Consider the following 20,705-nt stretch of genomic DNA (forward strand, 5'->3'; position numbering starts at 1 on the left):
GTCTTGCATGGTTTCCTCTGGGCAGTCTGGTTTCCCCTACCACTAATAACGTAAAGGCCAGAATGAATGAGAGTGTGAGCAAGTGGTTGGTGGTGGTGGTTGGTCTGTCAGTCTACCCCAATGTGGCTGCAACAGTAGCTAACCACCACTGAGTATGGCATGAATGAATAATGACGACAGTGCGGAAACTCGGAAAGACAGGATTGAAAAGCGCAATGCAAGTGTAAGCCACCATCATCATCATTAACCACTTAACCCCCAGCTGAGCCAAGAACATTATCCAGGTATCCAGGCATTATCCAAATCTTAAAGGTCCCTTAAAAAGAGCGTCAAAAAAGAGTGACAAATTAGACATAAACAAAACATGACAAAAGTGAGACGGAAAAGTGACAACGCATGGAAACACAACGAGGAATAGGCTGTAAGAAGCTTTTAGGTTTGGGTAAAACCAAACCAACAAAGATGTTTAGGTATCATCTGCATTTTTAGTTTAGGCTGTGTTATCAAAAACTTTATAAACCTTACAGATTTTGTAATCCATTGTGGCTTCTTGCTTCTTATATGGATATTGCGAGAATAATAATTTGGAGAGGTAATGTGCAACCCAAGTGTTCAGTGATTATACATAATGTAGCACTTGAGTCAGTGGTACATTTCATATAACTACAAATCAACTGTTAATCGGCTGAGCCTGACAATAACTGTGTCCAACTCAGAATCTATAATAGAAATGAATAACAAAAAATAAATATCAAAATCAAATGTAGACTAGTAAAATAAAATAAAAAACACCTTATGAATCTGCCTGGGGTTTGCTGTGGCATTCCCGAAAGAAGCAGTCATGAATTTTAAAGAATCGGAAAAAAATCTCAGTCGTTTGAGTTTCCGTGATTCATTACCTCTAACTCTGCGAACACTGTGTGTGGAAGATCCTGGTGATGATGCTACAAAGGTTGGATGCATTTAGCAATCACAGACACACTCTCGCACGCACACAAACGCACCCATACACACACTGTTTCTATGACAACAGTCGTGGGGGGGTGAGGCAGGAAGAGGAAAATCAAAAAAAAAGAAAAAGAAAAAAAGAAGCGCAATCATTTCATCGCTGATCAAAATTAAAGCCCGGCTCACAGAAGGGGGTTGGCAGAGAAAGAGCAGGTAGGCAGGTCATGGCATAAAACGCAGAGTGGCACGAGCCGCTGCGCTGATGAGGGACAGAGCGGCGGTCTGCATACAGAGCGCGCAATTAGCACACGGCGCAACAAAGCTTCATTTAGAGCAGCAAATACCCATACTCTACATGCCTTTGAGACCAAAACACACAACTTATGTTTGAGTTCCGAGGGGCCTATCTTCAACCATGATTCGACTATCAAAGTTGCCATGAATACATTTATATACAGACAATTTGCGTTATGGGCACGATTGAAAGGCGGATTAACCAATCAGAGAGACGCATGGTCCATTCATATCAAAACAAACATGCCGGCCAACCCGACCCAACTGACCCAGACACTCCTGCTTTTGAACCAAACGTAGGAGGAGCTGGTTGGCCAGGCTACCAAGATGAAACTGGAGAGAACACTTTGACAGCATCCAGTAGGGCTGGTACAATACAGTTTTGTTGCAATGCACTTATCCCGATACATAAGTATTACAGTTTGTCATTATAACAAACTGTAATACTTATGACAAAGCACAAGCTGGGTTTTGAAAAGTAATATTAAATGCACAGTAAATCAGTGAGACATGGAGTGAAACAGATTAAAAACACATTTTACAAGTATCCTCTTTTGTTTAAACCAATCAGCACCAAAACACATATAAACCATATAAACTTTAAGTCAAAAACATGAGTATTTTTTTTCTTCCTAGAACTAAGTATCAAAATTGTTGTGATACATGGTTTCCAATACGATACATGTGTCACAACAAAACAATATTTTGTCCCAGCCTTCGCTTTCAGCATAAAACCTAAATGTTCAAATCACTGCATGTTTTACAGTGGTGACCATGGAATTAGACAAGTCAAAAATAAAAGGCTTTCTGAAGGATCAGAAATATTGAAATTGAAATACCTTGGAAAATTATAGAGGGTCTATATATAAAGTCTTGTTTTCTGTTCTCTTAAAGTGTCTCAAATCACCCCTGACCTAAAAGTATGCACCATACATTCTGCATTAAAGAGTATGTAGTACAATGCAGACCATACATAGCTTTTAATAAATTAAATGCCTCAGACAAAATCCTTCATTTACAACTGTCCTTATCAGTCCGAGGATATTTGCAGTGTTATTGCAGTGAGCTCTTCTTAGGCCTACAGAAGGTCGGGAATACATCATTATGAGCATTACCGTGGGACGTTGCTCCGTGCGCCGCGTGTCTCTTAAGCAGGCGAGGTGGGTTTAGAGAAAAGGTTACCGATGATCGATTTGACAGAGCCGAGGTTCAAAAGGTCACCCTCAAATCAACACTGGCATATGGAATACCACTATTTCAAAATCAGCCGCCGCCTTTTGCATAATGGCCCTCTATTTGAATGTGAAATATGATACTTCTAATAGGCAACACTTTTTGCATAATGGAGGTATATTTGAATATGTGAATAATATATGACGGAAAAGGTTCTTGAATAATGGTTTACCTCGGCTACCCTATCATTATGGCACGCTGCGGCTGCCACATCACAGGGATATAGGTGGAATAACAAGCAGCCCTTGGTCAGCTGCTGAGGCTGTGTCGTCTGTCTGGACAAGGGTTGAATGACGTCTACCCCTTGTCTTTGTACAGTTGGCTTTTAACCTGGACCATAACTGAGCAAATAGCACCACTATCAATCATTCGACTTTGTTTTTCCACCACGGTCCGTCCCTCTCTCCTCGCTCACACATCCACACCGCTCTGGAGAAAGAGACAGGAGAGCCCATGCCTGACTGCAGCAGGCTCCTCAGTATGCACCCCGCAGTGCATGGTATGGCCGCAGGCATGACAGCTATTACAGCCCAGTGTGGAGGTGTGTGTGCGCCTCTCGCTGTGGACTGAGAGACCAGGAGGGAGCTGACAGAGATGCAGAGTAAGACTATTCCCACTGACAGCCGTCTCTCCCTCTCACAACGCGTACACACACACAAACATGTATGCCCACTGGCTACTACTACATGCCTGTTAGCTAGACTAATATTATTCAAAGGCTCTGGGCTCCCGGTGTGCCAGCAATGACACACAGCTGGTTCCCAACAAACTAACACAATGCAGGTTTTCATCATTTCTCTACAAAGACATTTTGGACTTACTGACAGAATGGTTATTACGGCTCAAAGACACTTTCATACGCGGACACTTGCACATGTGGTACTGTTTCCACTATAATGAACTGTATTGTCGGTTGCTGGGACTTTGATCATCGTGTCGGAGCGGCGGGGGGCCTAAACAATTTAAATTTCAACAGTTTCGACTTTTCCCTTCCTCCTGTTGGTTAAAATCGCAGTTTTAATTTACCAGACGTATTTCCCTTAAAAGCCGCTATTGTGGCTGGGTGGTTCAAGGTTCTGAGTAAAACATGTGTCATTAGCCACACTAGCGCAGGAGGCTTGTGCATCTGTGGAGAATGTGCACTTCTCTGAACAAGGTGGGATGGATCCGAATCTGCTTTGTAAATTCATTTTTAATACAGTGAAGGACATTTCAGATTTATGCACTACCCTTTTAAAGCTCTATATATCCATTCCTAGACAATGATTCTTTTCCTTGAGCAACATTTAATACTCTAAAGGGATCTTTATGTGGGCATCTGCGCTGTCTTTACCACCCACTTATAGTACACATATGAACTCTACGCATTTCACGTGGGCCGAATAAATACTGGGTATAAAAAACATTATCAGTCAATCACATTTCCCAGACAAAAGATATTCCAGACTCACAATGAGTTTATCTTCATGTATATGTTTCAGTGGCTTGTCCATTGAGTGGCCTAAAAATCAGTAATGATGAGATATGGATGGATGAAATTCAGAAATTGTGATTGTGCTCGATAACTGTCTTGAATACAGTGAGAGTGATATTATAGCAAAATGTCGCTGCAATTTTCCAACACAGTACATTCCATTAACTAATGCTAAGACCAAGTAAAAGCTAATTAATTACAAATTTATGAACTATTCTGGAATCATTCTTTCCTCCTGTGAGAGCAGATTGAAGCAGCTGGACAGCTGGACACGCCATCAACACTTTCCCTTCAAGGCCAAGCCTACGTAGCTAAACCAGATAAAGACTCATATTTTGCATGACACTGACTTTCAAGGATAAACAACCACACATACCTAACCATAGCCTGTTGTTCTGCGTCTGCCTCACTCCCTGGTCAATGGCCGGTCATCCTTCCTGTCATCCTTCCTGTCCCCAAGAAAAAAATCCAACACCTGACCTGGTGTACTGTGTATTTCCCATATCTAGATGTTTTTAGATTTGCCTTTGCCTTAACTAAACCTGATTGTAATTTCGCATTATCTCTTTTGTAAGGAGCATTGAATTGCCTTTGTGTACGAAATGCGCATAAATAACCATGCCTAGCCTTGCCATTAAAAGTGAACAAAAAACTTATAAGGATTTGATTTTTCATCCAATTGTGTCAAAGCAAGCCTCGAGTCAGGCCCAAAACAAGCCTATTAGAATGATTTTAGGAAATGCCAAAATGGTGTAAATCACAGATGGAAGACCTTTGTGATTTTGTGGTATATTCTGGCTTCATGGATAGTGCATTGCCTATAACAAAAGCAATAATTTGTCACTATACATTGTAGCCTGAGATGAATTTGGTGAAATATCCATCATATAACATTACCAACAGCAACAACATAATTTTATTGTTTGAAATTGAAAGGCAGTGGTCTGAATTCCCTATTATTACATTTACGGAATGTTTTTCCCCCCAAAATGATAAGAGCGAGCACGGCTTATTAAAAAAAAAACATCAATATAAGAGATCCTGTTTTAAAATCTGGTGCTTCTACTGCATCAGGGATTAGGATGTAAATAATTCAGAGGCAAAGGTACATTAAAAAGAGATGTTGAAATGTGTTGGATTCCCAATAAAAGCATGCTTTCTGTCCCCAATATCGGTGCAAAGTTTTCTATAATTTACATAATGTTGCATATTACATCAGTACAAAGTAGAACAGGCTCCATATATGTTTCATAAGAAGTGTTATCTTTGTGTTTTTTAGACTGCGTCGCTGGTGTCTGGAGACAAGGTGCAGCCGGTACCGCGCTTCTCTCTGGGGTCTTAGATAACTAGCTGGAGGCGACTGTCGCTGCCTGTCCTTATTGCAGAACAGGGACTGCCACAGAGCCTGACAAACCCGGGGTGCATATTTTTGGCTATACTCCTCAGTGCATGTGTATTTGGACCGCTCTAAATGCTAACAAAGTATCAATCACTTTTATTACTCTTATATTTATAGCCTTTTATTGACGCTCTACATTTCTAATGCAGTGGAATTCATCACAGAACTAAACTTTAAAGAATGTCCAAAAACACCACCACTTTGACTGAAAAGAATGGAATGAGTCTGAAGTTGTAGGGTCTGAATACTTACATTATGGCACAATGACATAGTTAATAACTCAGTCACTGTCTCTTTCTTTTTTCTTTCTCAAACCTCTGTTATAATAGTGTCAGACATAATGAAATAGACATCTTTAAAGAGGTCTAAAAACATTTTGAACTTGCTGTTTTTTTGGTTATCCTAAGAACACGTGTGAGCAGCACGTCTGAGTGAAGGAGGTACCTCAGAGTCAGAGGTCGTCTGAGGAGGCAGTGGAGCGAGTAGAAAGGCTGCCATCACAGCTGCCACACCAACTGGACCAAGTTTGTACAGGCACAGCACTGTAAGCACTGAAGTCCACACAGAGGGAACAGTGGAGAGTGTATGGACACGTCACATGCAAGTCAGCAACTCAAACAGGTGAACATATTGTCATTTGGATACACTGCCTTTCCTGATGGCAACATTCACATTGTGAAAGAGTGGGTCAAGGGAGCACCAAACATCATTTTCACACATGGATTTGCCACCGCACTGTCCAGATCTGAACCCCGATGAGAATCTTTGGTATGTGCTGGGGAAGGCTTTGCATAGTGGTCACCCTCTCCCATCATCAGTACAAGTTCTTGGTCAAAAATGAAACACTGGATCGTTTGACATTGCAGAAGCCGGAATCAAAACTAAAGGCGGTACAACAAATATTAATGCACGCTCTTTTTCTGTGGCGAGCCGTGTATGTTGTTTATAAATGTACAACCCAAATAAAAAAATGGAAACTACATTTTTTTGGGAATAGCTAATGCTAGCTCCAAATATATTTTGCAGTTAAAAAAAAAAGAGGTACTTTTAGTGGCAAGTCCAAGAAACTCATCGATATATAGAAAGAATTGGCGTAAAAGTGGGTTAATGTAGCTGGTACTGATATGATTGTTACTTATGATTATGATGACTTCATAAAAAAAAGGGTGCTTGAAACTTCTTTTGAAATGGTAAGCTCTGTATTGCTACAGTCTTTTCTGTGCTACTTATTCCATATTAATATTAAAGAAACTTGTTTCCTTTATGTTGTTTTATGTTGTTTTATAGTCATACAATCGTAACTAAATCATACATAATTTCTAGAAATGATCTCTGAATGTATCTAGAAGTACTACATTTACTACCAAGGAATTGCTACTGTAGTATCCTTGAATTACCACAATAAGTACTATTGATGGACCAAATAATTACTAGTAAGTACCACTGCAAGTACCAGAAATTTACATACCCTTTTATTTATTAATTACCACTGTATGTACCTCAAAGTCCCACTGTTATTACTTACGTTTTACCAGATAATTACTAGTTATTACCACTGTAAGTACCATGGACTTACTGGGCCGTATTTACCAACAGGGATATACTCCCAGATTTGTGGTCAAACCTGGATAAATGCAAAGCATCTGACAAACCAAATCACTGGTTACTTTTGTTGTGGTCACCCAAGAAAAAAAATGTCCTCTTTAATGTGCAACTTATTAGGCTAATTTCCTGACTGGGAAAAGAAGACAAACATTTAGCGTCCCAACAAGAGCTTGTAAATGAGCTTCTTTACACACAAATACCTTTCGCTGAAGCCTCGCACAACAATCCAAGGATTATTCCATTTACTGCTGCAACAACAAGAAACAAGAGAGACGGCATTGACTCACCCCAAGGCTATCAGAGCGTAACATATATTCTACACTATTTGAACGAAATCTCTCATCTCCCGTTTTTCAGTATAAGCTTTACCAACCTCATAGAAATCAGTGCCATGAGAAGAGTGCATCACGATGTCTGTCTGTCTGGTAACCATGGCACCTCTCAGTGGGTGGGAGTGAGTAAATAATAATTGTAGGTTGACTGATGCGCTGGTTAAAGGATTATTGGGTGCACAACCCACATTTGTGAGCTATGAAGTGGTCGGTATTTCCAGATGATGTGCAGTAAGGGACATTTGTGTCCTGTTTTGAACAAAATGGAAAAAGTGTCAATAATAAAGTGGTGCATCAGAGCCACTACATATTCCCAGATTAGCTGCATATTCCATAGTCATAAACCAATGGAGATATTACAATAAATACTGGAGATGTTTGGACATTAGTATGATGTATTTACCAGCAGTGACACGTCCATCTTTTTTTGGCTAAAACACATGGCGGATTTTGCTCATAATGTTCGATTTATAACGTTCTATCCCTATCGCCACAGTATATGGAATCTCTCTAATGAACATAAGAACGTAATGAAACAGCGTTATCTTTGCGGCAGTCCCAAGCGCAAATCTAAACATTTTGAACACGAATGGTACACAAGTAGGTGCCAATTCAAAACTCAAAATCACAACACTCTGGAGGTAGCTCATTTGCAGTTGAAACAGAAAACGGTGGATAGAAAAAAAATCCATTCATTTTCTTCTTCCTCTTTATCCGTTGCCAGATCACAGGATCACACTGACTGCACCAGCCCCTCCTTTGGGCTCAGCACCAGGCACTGCCAACCCGGCGACGTAACCAGCCTTGTTGGTGTCCCATCATAAGGGGCTTCAGAACCATTCTTTGTCGAACCTGTAGTCCAGGACCCGCTTGCCATGGGAGACCCGATCAGCGACGCGACTCCCCAGACAACATTCTTCTCCGAGAAACATTCAGGCACTCAAGCCCATGGACCATATTTAAAAAAAAAAGCCTTTGAAAATATTTGGATTCTGTTTTTGTGAAGCATTTGGAATTAAGTTCTCCTTTTAGTTGAGTGCTATTAGAAGAGAAAAAATATTGTAAGAGAATCATAGGCAAGCAGTGGTCCATTATTGGAGTCTCCTCATACTCCATTGATCACCAAGGCCAAGCTAACAAAGAACTATCGCATGATTTTTAGAGAGAATCAAGTCTTGTACATTATTCAAAGGATATTACCAATATTTGAAACACCATTTTTTTTTGTCCAAACATGTCGAGCGACTTTGTTCGGACATTAACTTAAGAAATACAAGGATATTCCATTATTATTGATGGTGTTGGTTACAAAAACTGACTTTGTAGTATCAATTTGTTGTTTATGGCACTGAAGATCAGACCCTCCTGGTTGGAGTAGCAAGAGAATGGTTCACTTCAACTTTAAATTCAAAGCTCTCGCTTCCTTACACCAACAATGTGCCCAAAAATCAATCGTTTTTTTCATACATTCAACGCTTTTGTCAAAAAAAAAAATATAGTGCAGTGCTCCCTCTACTGGTCCCTACCATCGTTTTCTGACATAAAAGCAGAGGCTGTAGTGCTACTAACAAGCCTCGCGCCCGGCCCCCTCCCTCCTGTAAATGCCCACGGCCAAATCAGCACTGTTGCATCTTTCAAAAAAAGCTGCACAGCGGGGGAAGAACGGCCAAAATGGGTGCGCACAGGAACTCTTTAATTTGTTATGGCTCTGACAGGCAGTGCTATCAATGATTCAACTGTCTTATCTGAGGGCTTGTGTGATACGCATCTTGTAAATATATTCGTTCGCTCCCTCTCTCCCTCTCTCCCTCTCTCCCCCCCCTCACCCCTCTCTCAATCTCTCCACCACTTTGCCCGTTATCACAAGCGATCGATAGCCGGGTGATTATTATTCCTTGAGCCCACAAGTACACACACACACACACACATGCTGACCTCGCTGGCCACATATACCGACAAAACACAAACAAAAAACACACACACGCACACACACAGTGGAAATGGGGGAAGGCGGTGATGCTGATAACCTGCACTCAGAAGGTTAATGTGTGATTCGACAAGTGCTTTGTGTCAAGGAGGAGCGATAGGCCAGGCACTTCATCACGAGCGGACAAACACTTGATTAGATTCATGGACGGACCACAAGTGGCAACAAAATGTGTCATAACGAGACGAGAGGAGATGGGACTCCTCCTGACACTCGGGGCGACTCTGCTCCTCTCGCTGCCCCACAGGCAGAATTGTGTTCTCAAGCCATCATCAGTAAAGTTTAGTGAGTATTGATGGCGTTATTGATAGGCAAGAGTAGGCTCGTGGTTCTCGACTGGTGTGACCTCAGGACTCTCCATCACCCCAGGGCGACAAGCCGTATTCTTTTCAACCCATAAAACACATTGCAGTTTATTAAAATAAAAATCATGGGCAAAATAACGTCGCTCCGCTTACTCATCAAGACTTTCTCAGTAAATAAATATTGTAAGAAAGGCTCCCTGGGAAAGGCTCATGACCCACTGAAAATGGTCCCCGACCCACTGAGAACTGAGAACACTGGCCTAGAGGCTATTCAACAAGTTGTGAGCAGATTTTTTTTTTTTAAAGATGGGTAGAATCAATAACAAGGTACCCACCTTTCCCCCCAAAAATGTTTGTGTGGTCTTGTTTCCAGGCATTTTCTTTTGTACTTGACATTTTCAAACAATGAAAAATCCTAAAACTGACTGAACCCAATCCAGATATCAATCCCGGGGTAAGGGTTAGGGTGTTGTTGAGGGTTAGGGTCCCATCAAGATGACTATTTTTGAAAATCTAGTAGTAGTACAGATTTTCCAGAGGGTTAGTTAGGCCTGTCACGGTAACAAAATCTCATGTTCGATATACTGAGGCAGGAAACGATCAGGATAAAAGATACTATTGAACACTGTGAATTACCACCGAAACTAAGGCTAAAGCTTACAAATGACAGTAAAGCTCTGTTCGATATACTTAGTTTTTAATCCCACAAGGAACATGAAATACAATGAGACACAACTTACTTTGGGTAAGAAATAGATTATTGGTAGGGAAAAATGCAAATAAATGTATTGACGACAAATATTGAGCTAAAAATGTATTGTTTATCTGTCATTTATTGAACTATAAGTCGATATAGTAATTATCGTGATAGCCCGAGGGTTAGGCATTTGATAGAGTGCAAAAACTCATTTTAAATTCCATGATGGTAGAAACGTGTGTCACTGATTTTGCTGTCCCTTATTTTCAAGCAAACTAGTGTTGTTTGTCCCCAAAGAACATCTGAATTTGACCAGTTCTTCTATGTGACTGCAAAGGGCTGCCTGTCAGGGATTAGGAAGCCTGTGACGACTACAGTAGGATGTAGAAGTAGTGGAGCCAGGTTGAGTTCAAGAGAGCCTGAACTTGAGGAGTAGAGGCAAGTTACTCTGGCGAATGAAAAAAAAACTGTTCGCATATTTTATAGTCATTTATAATCATTCACTTTAACTGTTTGGTTATTACAGCATAGCAGTAACTTATGGTCTTCTATGACATCCAGCAAAAACCGGGTGGTGCAGTTAATTTACGATCAAATTCTCGCTTTACTTGTTTTCCTCTAATGTTTTTAGTTCTTTGAAGTTGTCATTTCTTTTAATCAGCGCTTGTTGTGTCAGTTGCAGCCTTCTTGTCCATGTTTTTACATGCACTTGTAATTGTACAAGACAGGACACTGATCAGATGTGACCAGAATAGATACACGAATTAATCTCTCTGTAATCATAAATATCAAAAAACAAGGTTAAAAGAGTTATTTAGCATAACCAGTTTCTCACATCTATCATTACAAGAAAGACATGTTTATTAAAGTCAGAAGACGAGGCCTGCTAGTGGACTAAATCTATTGCATAAAAACACATTCCAACTGCTAATCTTTGCCACTTTACCTGAAGTGACTGCTACATGAGTCATTGCTGTCAGCTTTCACCTGCTGCTGTACGTCAGAGCAGGGGTGTTCAAACTTAATACTGAGCGGCAAAGCGTGGAGAAAACAGGCCTCACGCTGCTCTTTTTGAGTCCTCAATCCCGACGCAACACGGTCTTAAAAATCTCTTTCCTGGCACCGTCTCGATGGCAGCCGCGTATCAGAGAACACGTGTGGTTTCATTAACCGGAGAATGTGTACCCGCTTCAATTTCACAAAAATAAATCGATGAAAGAGGAGAGGATATTTAGGAATGCAAACCGGCCTCCTTATAAATAATAGCCGTCTGAAATACAAGTATCAAAGTTGCAAAATGAGACCAAAAAAAAAAAACAGATTGTATTTTGGGCTAATGTGTTTCTCAAAAAAAGCTCCACAGGCATCACTCACCAAAATGTTTTAAGTTATGCAAGTCAAAACAGGACAAGTACATTTCCAAAAGGTTTCGTTAACGCTCAAACAAAGAGCACCATGCATTCTAATCGGTATTGTGTGTCCGCTTATTGTGAAGTGTTACCAAATCACACATTCTTTCTTTGTAAGTATTTCTTATGAGTGCAACCTGCTGCCCCCGAGGTTTAGACCTCTGCAAACATGTTCAGAAAAGAGTGATTCATATATTAGTCTAGCAGTTCATATTTCAGTCCTTTCTCAACCGTTAATGCCCCTGAATATGTCCAAAATAAGCACAGCGAACTGAATCTTGAGTTAAAAACTTAAATGCCATTCTTTCTCAAGGCTTCAATGTGGCATTTCAAACACTCAAGTGAAATAGCGGCAAAGTAAGCTCAAATTAATGGCAAAAATATTGTTCTTTTTTTTTCTTTCTTTCTCTCATTTCAATCATTTGTTAAACAAGCTATACATACTATATAACTTTAGGTCTACACCATATCTAAAGAGGAGAAAGAGAAAACCTTTAACAAAGCAGACAAATAAATGTATCCTCACCTCATGCTGCGCAGGTCCCAGCCCCGGATGGCCGTGTCGTTGGCGGTGGCGAGCTGGCTGCAGTTGTGGTGCGGGCTCCATTTTCCCGAGGTGAACTTGAGCTGACCCTTGCCCTCCAGTGTGGCGCGGCTCGACACCTGCGCACAGCCACAGGGGCGCACCTCATTAACATCTGTGCGTGGGTAGCGCGAATTTCACCCGAATATCTGTGACAGCTCCGGCCTTGTAGTGCATTCAATCAGCATAATCATGTATTAATAGAAGTCATTTTCTCCGCGGGCTGCACTCAAGACCCCGATTGTTCAATATGACGGCGGTAATATTTTGGGCATTAGTGGCACAATACTCCCCCGCGGAGGCATGTCACTCCGCAGCCTGTCGGATTAAAATCTCCAATTTCGAAAAAATCGCTCCGTCCATCTCAAGATCTATGGAGGGTTGATTAAAGTTTAATAATAGATGTCTTGCTATTTGTATAATAGGGCTGTTTGTCTAAGGACTGCTTTCACCAAGTGACAAGAGATTGTATTATTGTTATTGTGCAACAATCAAAGAAAGTTACGTCATTAATATGAATGTTACACTTGTCTTAAAATAGTTACAGGGTAATCAAAAAGGATCAGTTTTAGAAAAAAAAGATTTTTTGGCTGTATAGGCTTCATTAGATAGGCTACAATACAACAGTTCAGGGTGAAAGGTGGTGATAAGCGGAGCGAGGCATTCAGCAAATATAAGCATTAGCTTCAGCCTACACCTTTTCGGTCAGTTGTATGTTATGTTGAAGAAGTATACTTAATTGAATGTAAATAATTTGTGCATACTTTTGACCGAATAAACTGAAATTCAACAAACTCAGATCCATGACGTTGAGGATAGTCCACTGCTCTGCCATGTAAAAAAAAAAGAGAAAATCGCAAACGTGGATAAATTATACAAACACTAATGATAATTGTGGAAAAGATTTATGCCGAATTGATCTTATAAAGCCAAAGCTCAAAAACAGACCAATGAAAAATAAAACTAGAAAGCAACAGCCTAAACTACATGAAAAATAAAAAAATAAATAAATAACAGTTGTCATACATATATCTTTGTTGATGTGATGCTATCAGTAGTATGAATCGGTCGATGTATCAAAGTTTAGGGTCTGTTTAATGGCGGCTATTCTCAGAACTGATCCCAGGTGATCTAAGGTCAGAATAAAATGCTTTGCAGGCCAAAAAGCTGGACTTGTATCGCATGCAATGTCAGTGTGCAGTACTGGGATCAAACCACTAGTGTTTCGCGAATGGCCAACTCAGCTAAGCCACTTACGAACACTTAACCAACTCTACAGAACATGTAATGGGAAGAATCTTCTACGACCTCATGTGACCCCGCGGACCCCTGACCACACACCATGAAGAAAAGGAGCTTATATTACAGGTTTCAATCGGTGTCCTGACCGTATTTAAGTTGCTTAAGGGTGAATTTACCAGTTAATAAATAATAGCTTGGAAAAACAACCTTAAGTGTATTGTAATGTTTCGATGGAAAACCTGCCAAAGTGTCAACATGTCTTAAACTGGGGCACTTTTAGCTGAAAGGCAGTTTGGATAAATTACAAACATTAAAGACTTTTCGAACAAGACGACGTGGGCTGTCATTGGATATTTATCAAACGTGCCCGCCGTATTTCACGGGGCAACAATGTAGGCGAAATTAGTCAAAGTCAAAACACTTCAAGGACTCGGAATTGTAAAAGCGTATCACTTCATCAGGCTACTTTAAAAAATGGGTTTCAATTAATTCTATGGGCCGGCTTTGGGAATGATTATCTTTCCCTTAAACTATGATGCATCTAAAGGCACACCAGCACCGCGCGATTTTTCTTGGCTCCGTGACTATCGGCGGGTTTTTATCCTCATCTTTCTCTCTGCCCCCTCCCCTCCCTCCCCCCGCTCGCTGCCTCTGCCGTCTCTGCCTGTTGGAGCAAGGATCATCGATCGGCCCGTCACTGCACAGCTCCCTGCTACACTCTCATTATTTCAGCTAGAGAGGACAGAGAGAGCGAGAAAGAAAGAGAGAGCATCGAGAGCGTGCAAAGGAAAAGAAAGAACGGGAGTCACAGTAAAGAGAGGCATAAAAGCGGATAGAACAAAGGAAGAGGAGAAGAAAGGTGCCAGAGATGGACAGATAAACATCAGACAAGACGACAGTCAGGGTCTCCACTGTGGCCTTGAAGCACGACTCCGACTTTCCTATTAATAATACTCACAGTTAAACCGAACAACACCCAAAAACTACAAATACTCATCCTTGTGGATTTATTCAAGTGGTAACAAAGAGTAGTGGATTTTTTTTTCAAGCAAACTAATAGATAATACTTTTTTATTCCTCTAAGGAAAAATATATAAAACCACCATAAAATCCAGACTGGCATCCACTATTAATATGTGCACACATCTTCATCTACAGTGCGAGTTATCTTTCTATAAAAGTAATACAGTACATCAGAATTGCATCTCTCTATAATTATTACTTAATCTGTTTTTTGGCAATGTGGTTTGACATTGAATCCTTTGTGACTTACGGGTCAAGAATTAACTCCTTTCATCATTAACATTTCTTTCTCTGTTGTGAAGCAATTTTCTGATTTATTTTTGAACAGAATGCAAAACCATGAATCATTACAGCCTTCTATAAAATGGGTGGGATGTGTTAATCCATAGGATTGAAAAGTTAGCCACCATCTGTTGGATGGATAAAATAATTGTTATGGTGAAATTAGAGAAGTCCATTTATAACCACAATAACTTTCAAGTAACCAAGAGAAGTTACACCAATGTCATCATTAACGCCAGACCTACAACACAGTTAGGCCCTTACATTAACAACTGATACAATGCTAGGATGATAGGTGTTTGGATTTTGGTCATAGAGCAAACAAACGCCACACATGGCTGGCTGTAGAACACATTGTTTTGGCCAAGAGGATCAAAAATGTCCACCAGTATATCCGTATTGATACTGGCCTTTGTAGAGAATTATAAATATACTGAATTGTAATAATTACATTGCTCCAATTCATCCAACACCAATATCAGTTTAAGAGTAAACTTTAGTTGGCATTGAGATTTCACAGTGAAAAACCTATATGCGGAGGAGGAATCTATCAAAGGGGATTTGATTCACTTGTTCAGATATCTGACTCCACATCAATTGGGTATACAGTATATTGCATCTAAAATTTTACAGAGTGGAAATTTGAAGTCTTCCACCCACACCATCTCCACTGGCTTCAGGAGGCTGTCAACAGGAGACACGAACAGCCATGGTCCATAAGCACTTTTGTGGAGTTCTACAAAACTTTTACCATCTTTAGTTTGATTTTTGTGAGGGAAGGATTGAGCGATTATTGCCAATGGAGGAACAACCAAAAGGGGAGTGTGGTTTATTTTTGTCTTTTGCACCTCTGCTCCTCTATTTGATCAACTAAACATATCGAAATAACTGCAACATGTTGAAATAAAAGCGCCCCCCCCCCTCCCTCAACACTAGACTGTTCCCTCTCAGCTGCTCCACTACTGGTGCAACATCTAGGCTTGTGCTACGTGCATCCCATGTTCCCAGCTTTATTAGTGCGCTAACCAAATTAGGGCCCCTAACAAGGCAGTGCACACAACACTGGGGGACGCATTCATTTAGGACGCAGGCGGCACTAATGCGGAGCTATCTGTCAAATCGCCAGCGTGCCGCCGTTTTTATGCTTCTTTTTCCCGCGTTCTCCGGAAAGAAGCAGATGTGGCGGACAAGGTGTGTGGGTGTGCGGCGAGCCTGGCGGAGATGTTCTCGCTCAAAACCACCAGCGATTCTAATTGATGAGCCATGCGAAGACACACACGCGCGGACGCAAATCTCCCCTCGAACGCTGTGGTCGCCTGTACACACCCACCCTCTGTCGCATATGCAAGCACAAACACACACACACACACACACACACACACACCGACACACACACACACCCACAGCGGGCCGCACACATGCCAATCCGACCCGGTTCGACGCTGCAGCTGCTGGACAAAGATGAACACATCACCCTTTGACAGATACAAGGAGGAAAGGAAAGAAGGAGGAGAGGAAAGGAGGAGGTAGGGAGCCAGGGTAGGAGATTAGCATTCTCATCAGTGCTGGAGGAATTTGTCTCGGCTGCCAAGCTTTCTCTCCACTCCTCTTCCCTCTCTTCCTCATCAAGCCCACTCCGCTTCCATATCTGTATCTGCGCTAATCTCCATCTTTCCAATCAGGCCGGCCCTCCACAGCTGACGGCAGCCGCTCTCATTATTGCACCTCGCCGCTGCCCCTGCTGGACTTTCACCCCGGTAGCTGTCCCCGGGTGCAGGATTAATAACCGCGTTGGCTGGTGTCGGGAGTTCTGGGATGGGTCCGGCACTCCTACACCTCTCCGGCTCGTCTTGACCTCGCGCCAGGGTTCACGAACACACTCTGTCGTAATGATGCAACATAAGGAACAGGGATACAGTAACAGCCGCAAAAATCCAACCCACCACATCTATTAAAAATATGTCCTCAGTATCCACTCACGATGGGTCAAGTATAGAGTTTGTGTGGTGGCTATACACTGCAACATATTGATTTATACAGAATTGGGACAAAACTGGCCTCCGGAAGGTGCTAATATACCTGAATGCAAATAGAATTCATCTGATTTCTGGTTTGTATCATGAGTTCTTACTGGCTTATAATGGCAGTAGCCTACAATCACAACTCGACTTTTACCAACTTACTGTTAGTATGGATGGGCCAGACCTCATTTGAAAGGTCAGAATCTCCTGAATTTAGTCACAGACTTTTACCTAATGGAAGCTTGGAAGCTTGCAGTATAATAATATAATAATTTGGACTTGGTTAGGGATGGGTGTTGGGATTTTGGCGGAGAATATTTAGGACAGACACTTGAAGGTGCCAGGTACATTGGTTCAAACAATGATGGAAATGACCAGTCATCATACAGATCAGAAGCCCAAAGATGAATGTGCTATAGTCTAAAATGTGAATATTAACCTAAGAACAAATGCAAAAGTCCTGATCTCAATCCAGTTGAAAATGTATGGGCACAGCTGAAAAGGCATGTGTACGTAAGGTGGCAGACAAATGTGGCTCAGTTACAGTTCTGTTTTTTGAGGAATGAACCCAAACACCTGCCAACTATTGTGAGAAGCTTGTGGAATGAAATCCAAAATATTTGACCCAAGTAATACAGTTTAAAGGCAATGCTACCAAATATTAATGAAATGCATGTAAACTTTCTTTGAGTGCTACAGTTTCCCCGACCCCGAAGGTCATAAGGTCAGGTTGACACACAGTGGCAGCGCGGCTCAGCTGCCACCTGAACACTTTTTTGTTGTACACTTGTACAATGACTATAAAGCACTTACTTACTTTTGGTTTGGTAAAAAGTAATATAAAAGCGTGTAGAAAAATTAAAGTTAATTCTGTTCTCAGTTTAAACCAAATAATTTATAATGCAAAAGAAAATTAATAATATGAAAAGGAGAATCACCATACTCAAGGTTTGGGAAAGATTAAGGAAGGGGTTTTAAAAAGTGATTAAAAAAAGAAACAAGATCAGAGTAACCAGTCTGTATAGTCTATTCCATAGAAACAAAGGCTTTTTAAAAGTTCTCCACTGGATTAGGTTTTTTTGATTGAAGACATTTACACCTTTCATCCAAGGAGTTGTCAACAAACAACTAGGCTAGCTTTAAGACTCAAATTCTTACTGGCTATGTTATGTACACAATAGCTTTTGATGCTGAGAGTGAGTGAAGCTTTTCTTTATTTCCCTCATTTCCCTTCAGCCAGCACTAGTGAAGTCTAGATGGCAGTGGGTCTTATAATGACAAATATCCTCGATCCACTTTTGCAAGGCTGGCACCTGGACATGCCAATTCATTCTCACGCTCATCCACTATGTATGGGTATTAAAGTGAAGTCACCACCAGCCACCTCACCCTTTGGATGGTGGGATGAAGCCAGAGCACCAGCAGTCACACATGAGGACAACTGATTGATGTCCACGCTCATTAAAAACACTTAATTCCTGTTATCTGAGGCAGACGCTGCAATTAAGCCACAGACTGGGAGTGGGCAGGGTGCACACACATGCAAATTTCAGCCGCCAGAGCACAGCGTTTCATCCAAAATGGTCTCCTGCCGCTGCTATAAACGGACACGTATGGACCGGCAGACGCGCTTGTATCGGTCAGGCATGTGACCCGGCTGCCCTTATGCGAATCTTTCACCGAGCACATGAATTACTAATGACTCATCTATATTCCTCATCTCTCATGCCGTCTAATGGAACAACACACAGCAGTGAAAGTCTGGGCACACAAACCACAAGTCTATTACCTCGCCCTCTCCGCATGCTCACCTGACACACACCATTATCCCCCGTCTTTAAATACATAATGTGCATTTTAATTGCAAAGTTGGTGCGTCGCAAAGAGCCTCTTTACTTTGCATTAAGGCTGACTCTGATAAACACTATGGATCTCAGATGATGTTTTTGTAAGCCATTTTTTGTGATAGGCCCACTTTATTAGTGAGATAAATTAGCCCTTCCTCCCAACCCCTGAGTGCATCACCAGTCAGGTATAGATGAGGCTATTGTTTGCTTGCAGACTTTGGGGATGTCGGATCCGAAAGAGTGAATCCGAATGATACGGTTTATAATTTGCATTCAATGTTGAGTTGTTTTCGCATGTGCATGAGGTAATTTCACAAAACTAAAGCCACAAATCCTCCAAATCAACTGATCCCCTGGCGAAGAATCAAAGAGTAAAAGTTGCATCGCGTAGCTTTGAATAAGACTTTACCCCAAATGTGTTTTCATGCACCTATATCACCCCCTGGGTCACAAATCGAAACGGTACGTAGTGTATGTTTTCCCGGAGAACAAATTCAATGGGGACAGATACACAGCCCATTCCTGCTATACTTGTTTGTGCATCAGGATGAATAGTGGACTCTGTTGTCGCGGAAAGGAGGAGGTGTGCGCCTGATACCACCAAGACGATACGGCGGTTATCAAATAATGAGTTAGCTTTTGTGCGATATAGCATCAATGAGTGTGTGTGCGCGCCTTACTGTAGCCTGTGTGGAGCTCTCCTGCAGGTCCCAGAGCAGTGCGTGGTTATCAGCCAATGAAATCACACGCTTGCCGTCCCCCATGGGCTCCCAAAGCACACTGCAAAAACACAAGCATATGGTATATAAAAGAAACAGGGGACTGAATTAGGACACTCGTGTCAATCAGGCATATATACCAACCTGTTTACATACAGCTGGCCTGAAACGTGGTTTAATCCCAAATATGCCACAGTACTATTAGTGCTGTACAATACTGCAATAGCAAATTCAAAGCATGGTTTTATTATATCAAATGACTGTTCTTGGCGCAGCTAGTAGTTTAATAAGGCTGCTGTTCCAATCCCAGCATCACGGGTTTGAGTCCAGACTCCGACAATTTCCTGAATGTCACTCCTTGCTGTTCACCCAATTCACATTTCAGTCTTTCGGTTTTAATGTTGAATATTCTTATGTGGATCCATAGTTCTCAAGTGGTACAGTTTAGGTGATATTTCAGATTGCTAAAGAAGTTTATTTTTGTGTGAATCAAACTTCTATGAACAGTTTAAGTGACTACGGATTAAGATTTTTGTCTGCCTTTTCATACACCGGATCAGCTTTGCAGTTCAGTACTGTTTAATCTCTTAACCCCCACTTGAACCGAGCACATTTTCTCCAGTTCGGCGTTACCAAAATCTAAAAGCTTCATGGAAAAAGGCGTCAAAATAGCAACGAAAATGAGGATGAACATGTAACAAAAATGTGACAAAAAAACAACAAAAGAGCAACAAAAAAGTGACAAAAAGCGTCAAAGAAGCAATAAAAAACAAAAACATGCCATAAGAGCAACGATAATACATCAAAAAAGTGACAAAAGCAACAAAAATGTGACAATGTGGCGAAACACGACAAAAAAAGCAATGAAAAAGCATAACAAAACAAAAAACAAAAACAGCAACAAAAACACGACCCAAAAAAACGTGACAAAAATGTGGTAACAACGTGACAAAATCAGTTTTGTAGGCCGTAACTTTCACATGAGGCATTATATCAGGGGCCCCCAACTAAATCGGCTCAAGGTCCGCAAACTTTATTTTCGTAACTTTTGACATTATGCTCAGGGTCCGGACATATGCAGTCATTGCTCTTAAATTTTTTTTTTTATTTATACAGCAGAGCTGATCAATGAATCCATCATTATTACAATGTTATTAACACTGTTTAAATAATAAATCATTGTTAATTTAGCCTGAGATATTAAGTATATAGAGAGGATGGAAAGGCTTTGGGGTCCAGACTCAAGCCTCTGGAAGTCCGGATCTGGACCCAGGTCCGTCAGATGGGGATTACACTGTTGCTCTC

General features: G+C 41.2%; 1 protein-coding gene across 1 annotated transcript in view; it reads right to left on the reverse strand.

Moving 5' to 3' along the window:
- The window catches only part of eipr1 (EARP complex and GARP complex interacting protein 1), a 50,597-nt gene that overhangs the window by 11,166 nt on the left and 18,726 nt on the right, over positions 1–20,705 (reverse strand). The window contains exons 5-6 of the mRNA XM_079573917.1: positions 19,362–19,461; positions 12,210–12,346 (exon numbers count right to left, since the gene is read on the reverse strand). Coding sequence (XP_079430043.1) covers positions 12,210–12,346; positions 19,362–19,461 — 237 coding nt within the window. The remainder of the gene's footprint in view (positions 1–12,209; positions 12,347–19,361; positions 19,462–20,705) is intronic.

Source organism: Gobius niger (assembly GCF_951799975.1).
Source record: "Gobius niger genome assembly, chromosome: 16".
Lineage (NCBI taxonomy): Eukaryota > Metazoa > Chordata > Actinopteri > Gobiiformes > Gobiidae > Gobius > Gobius niger.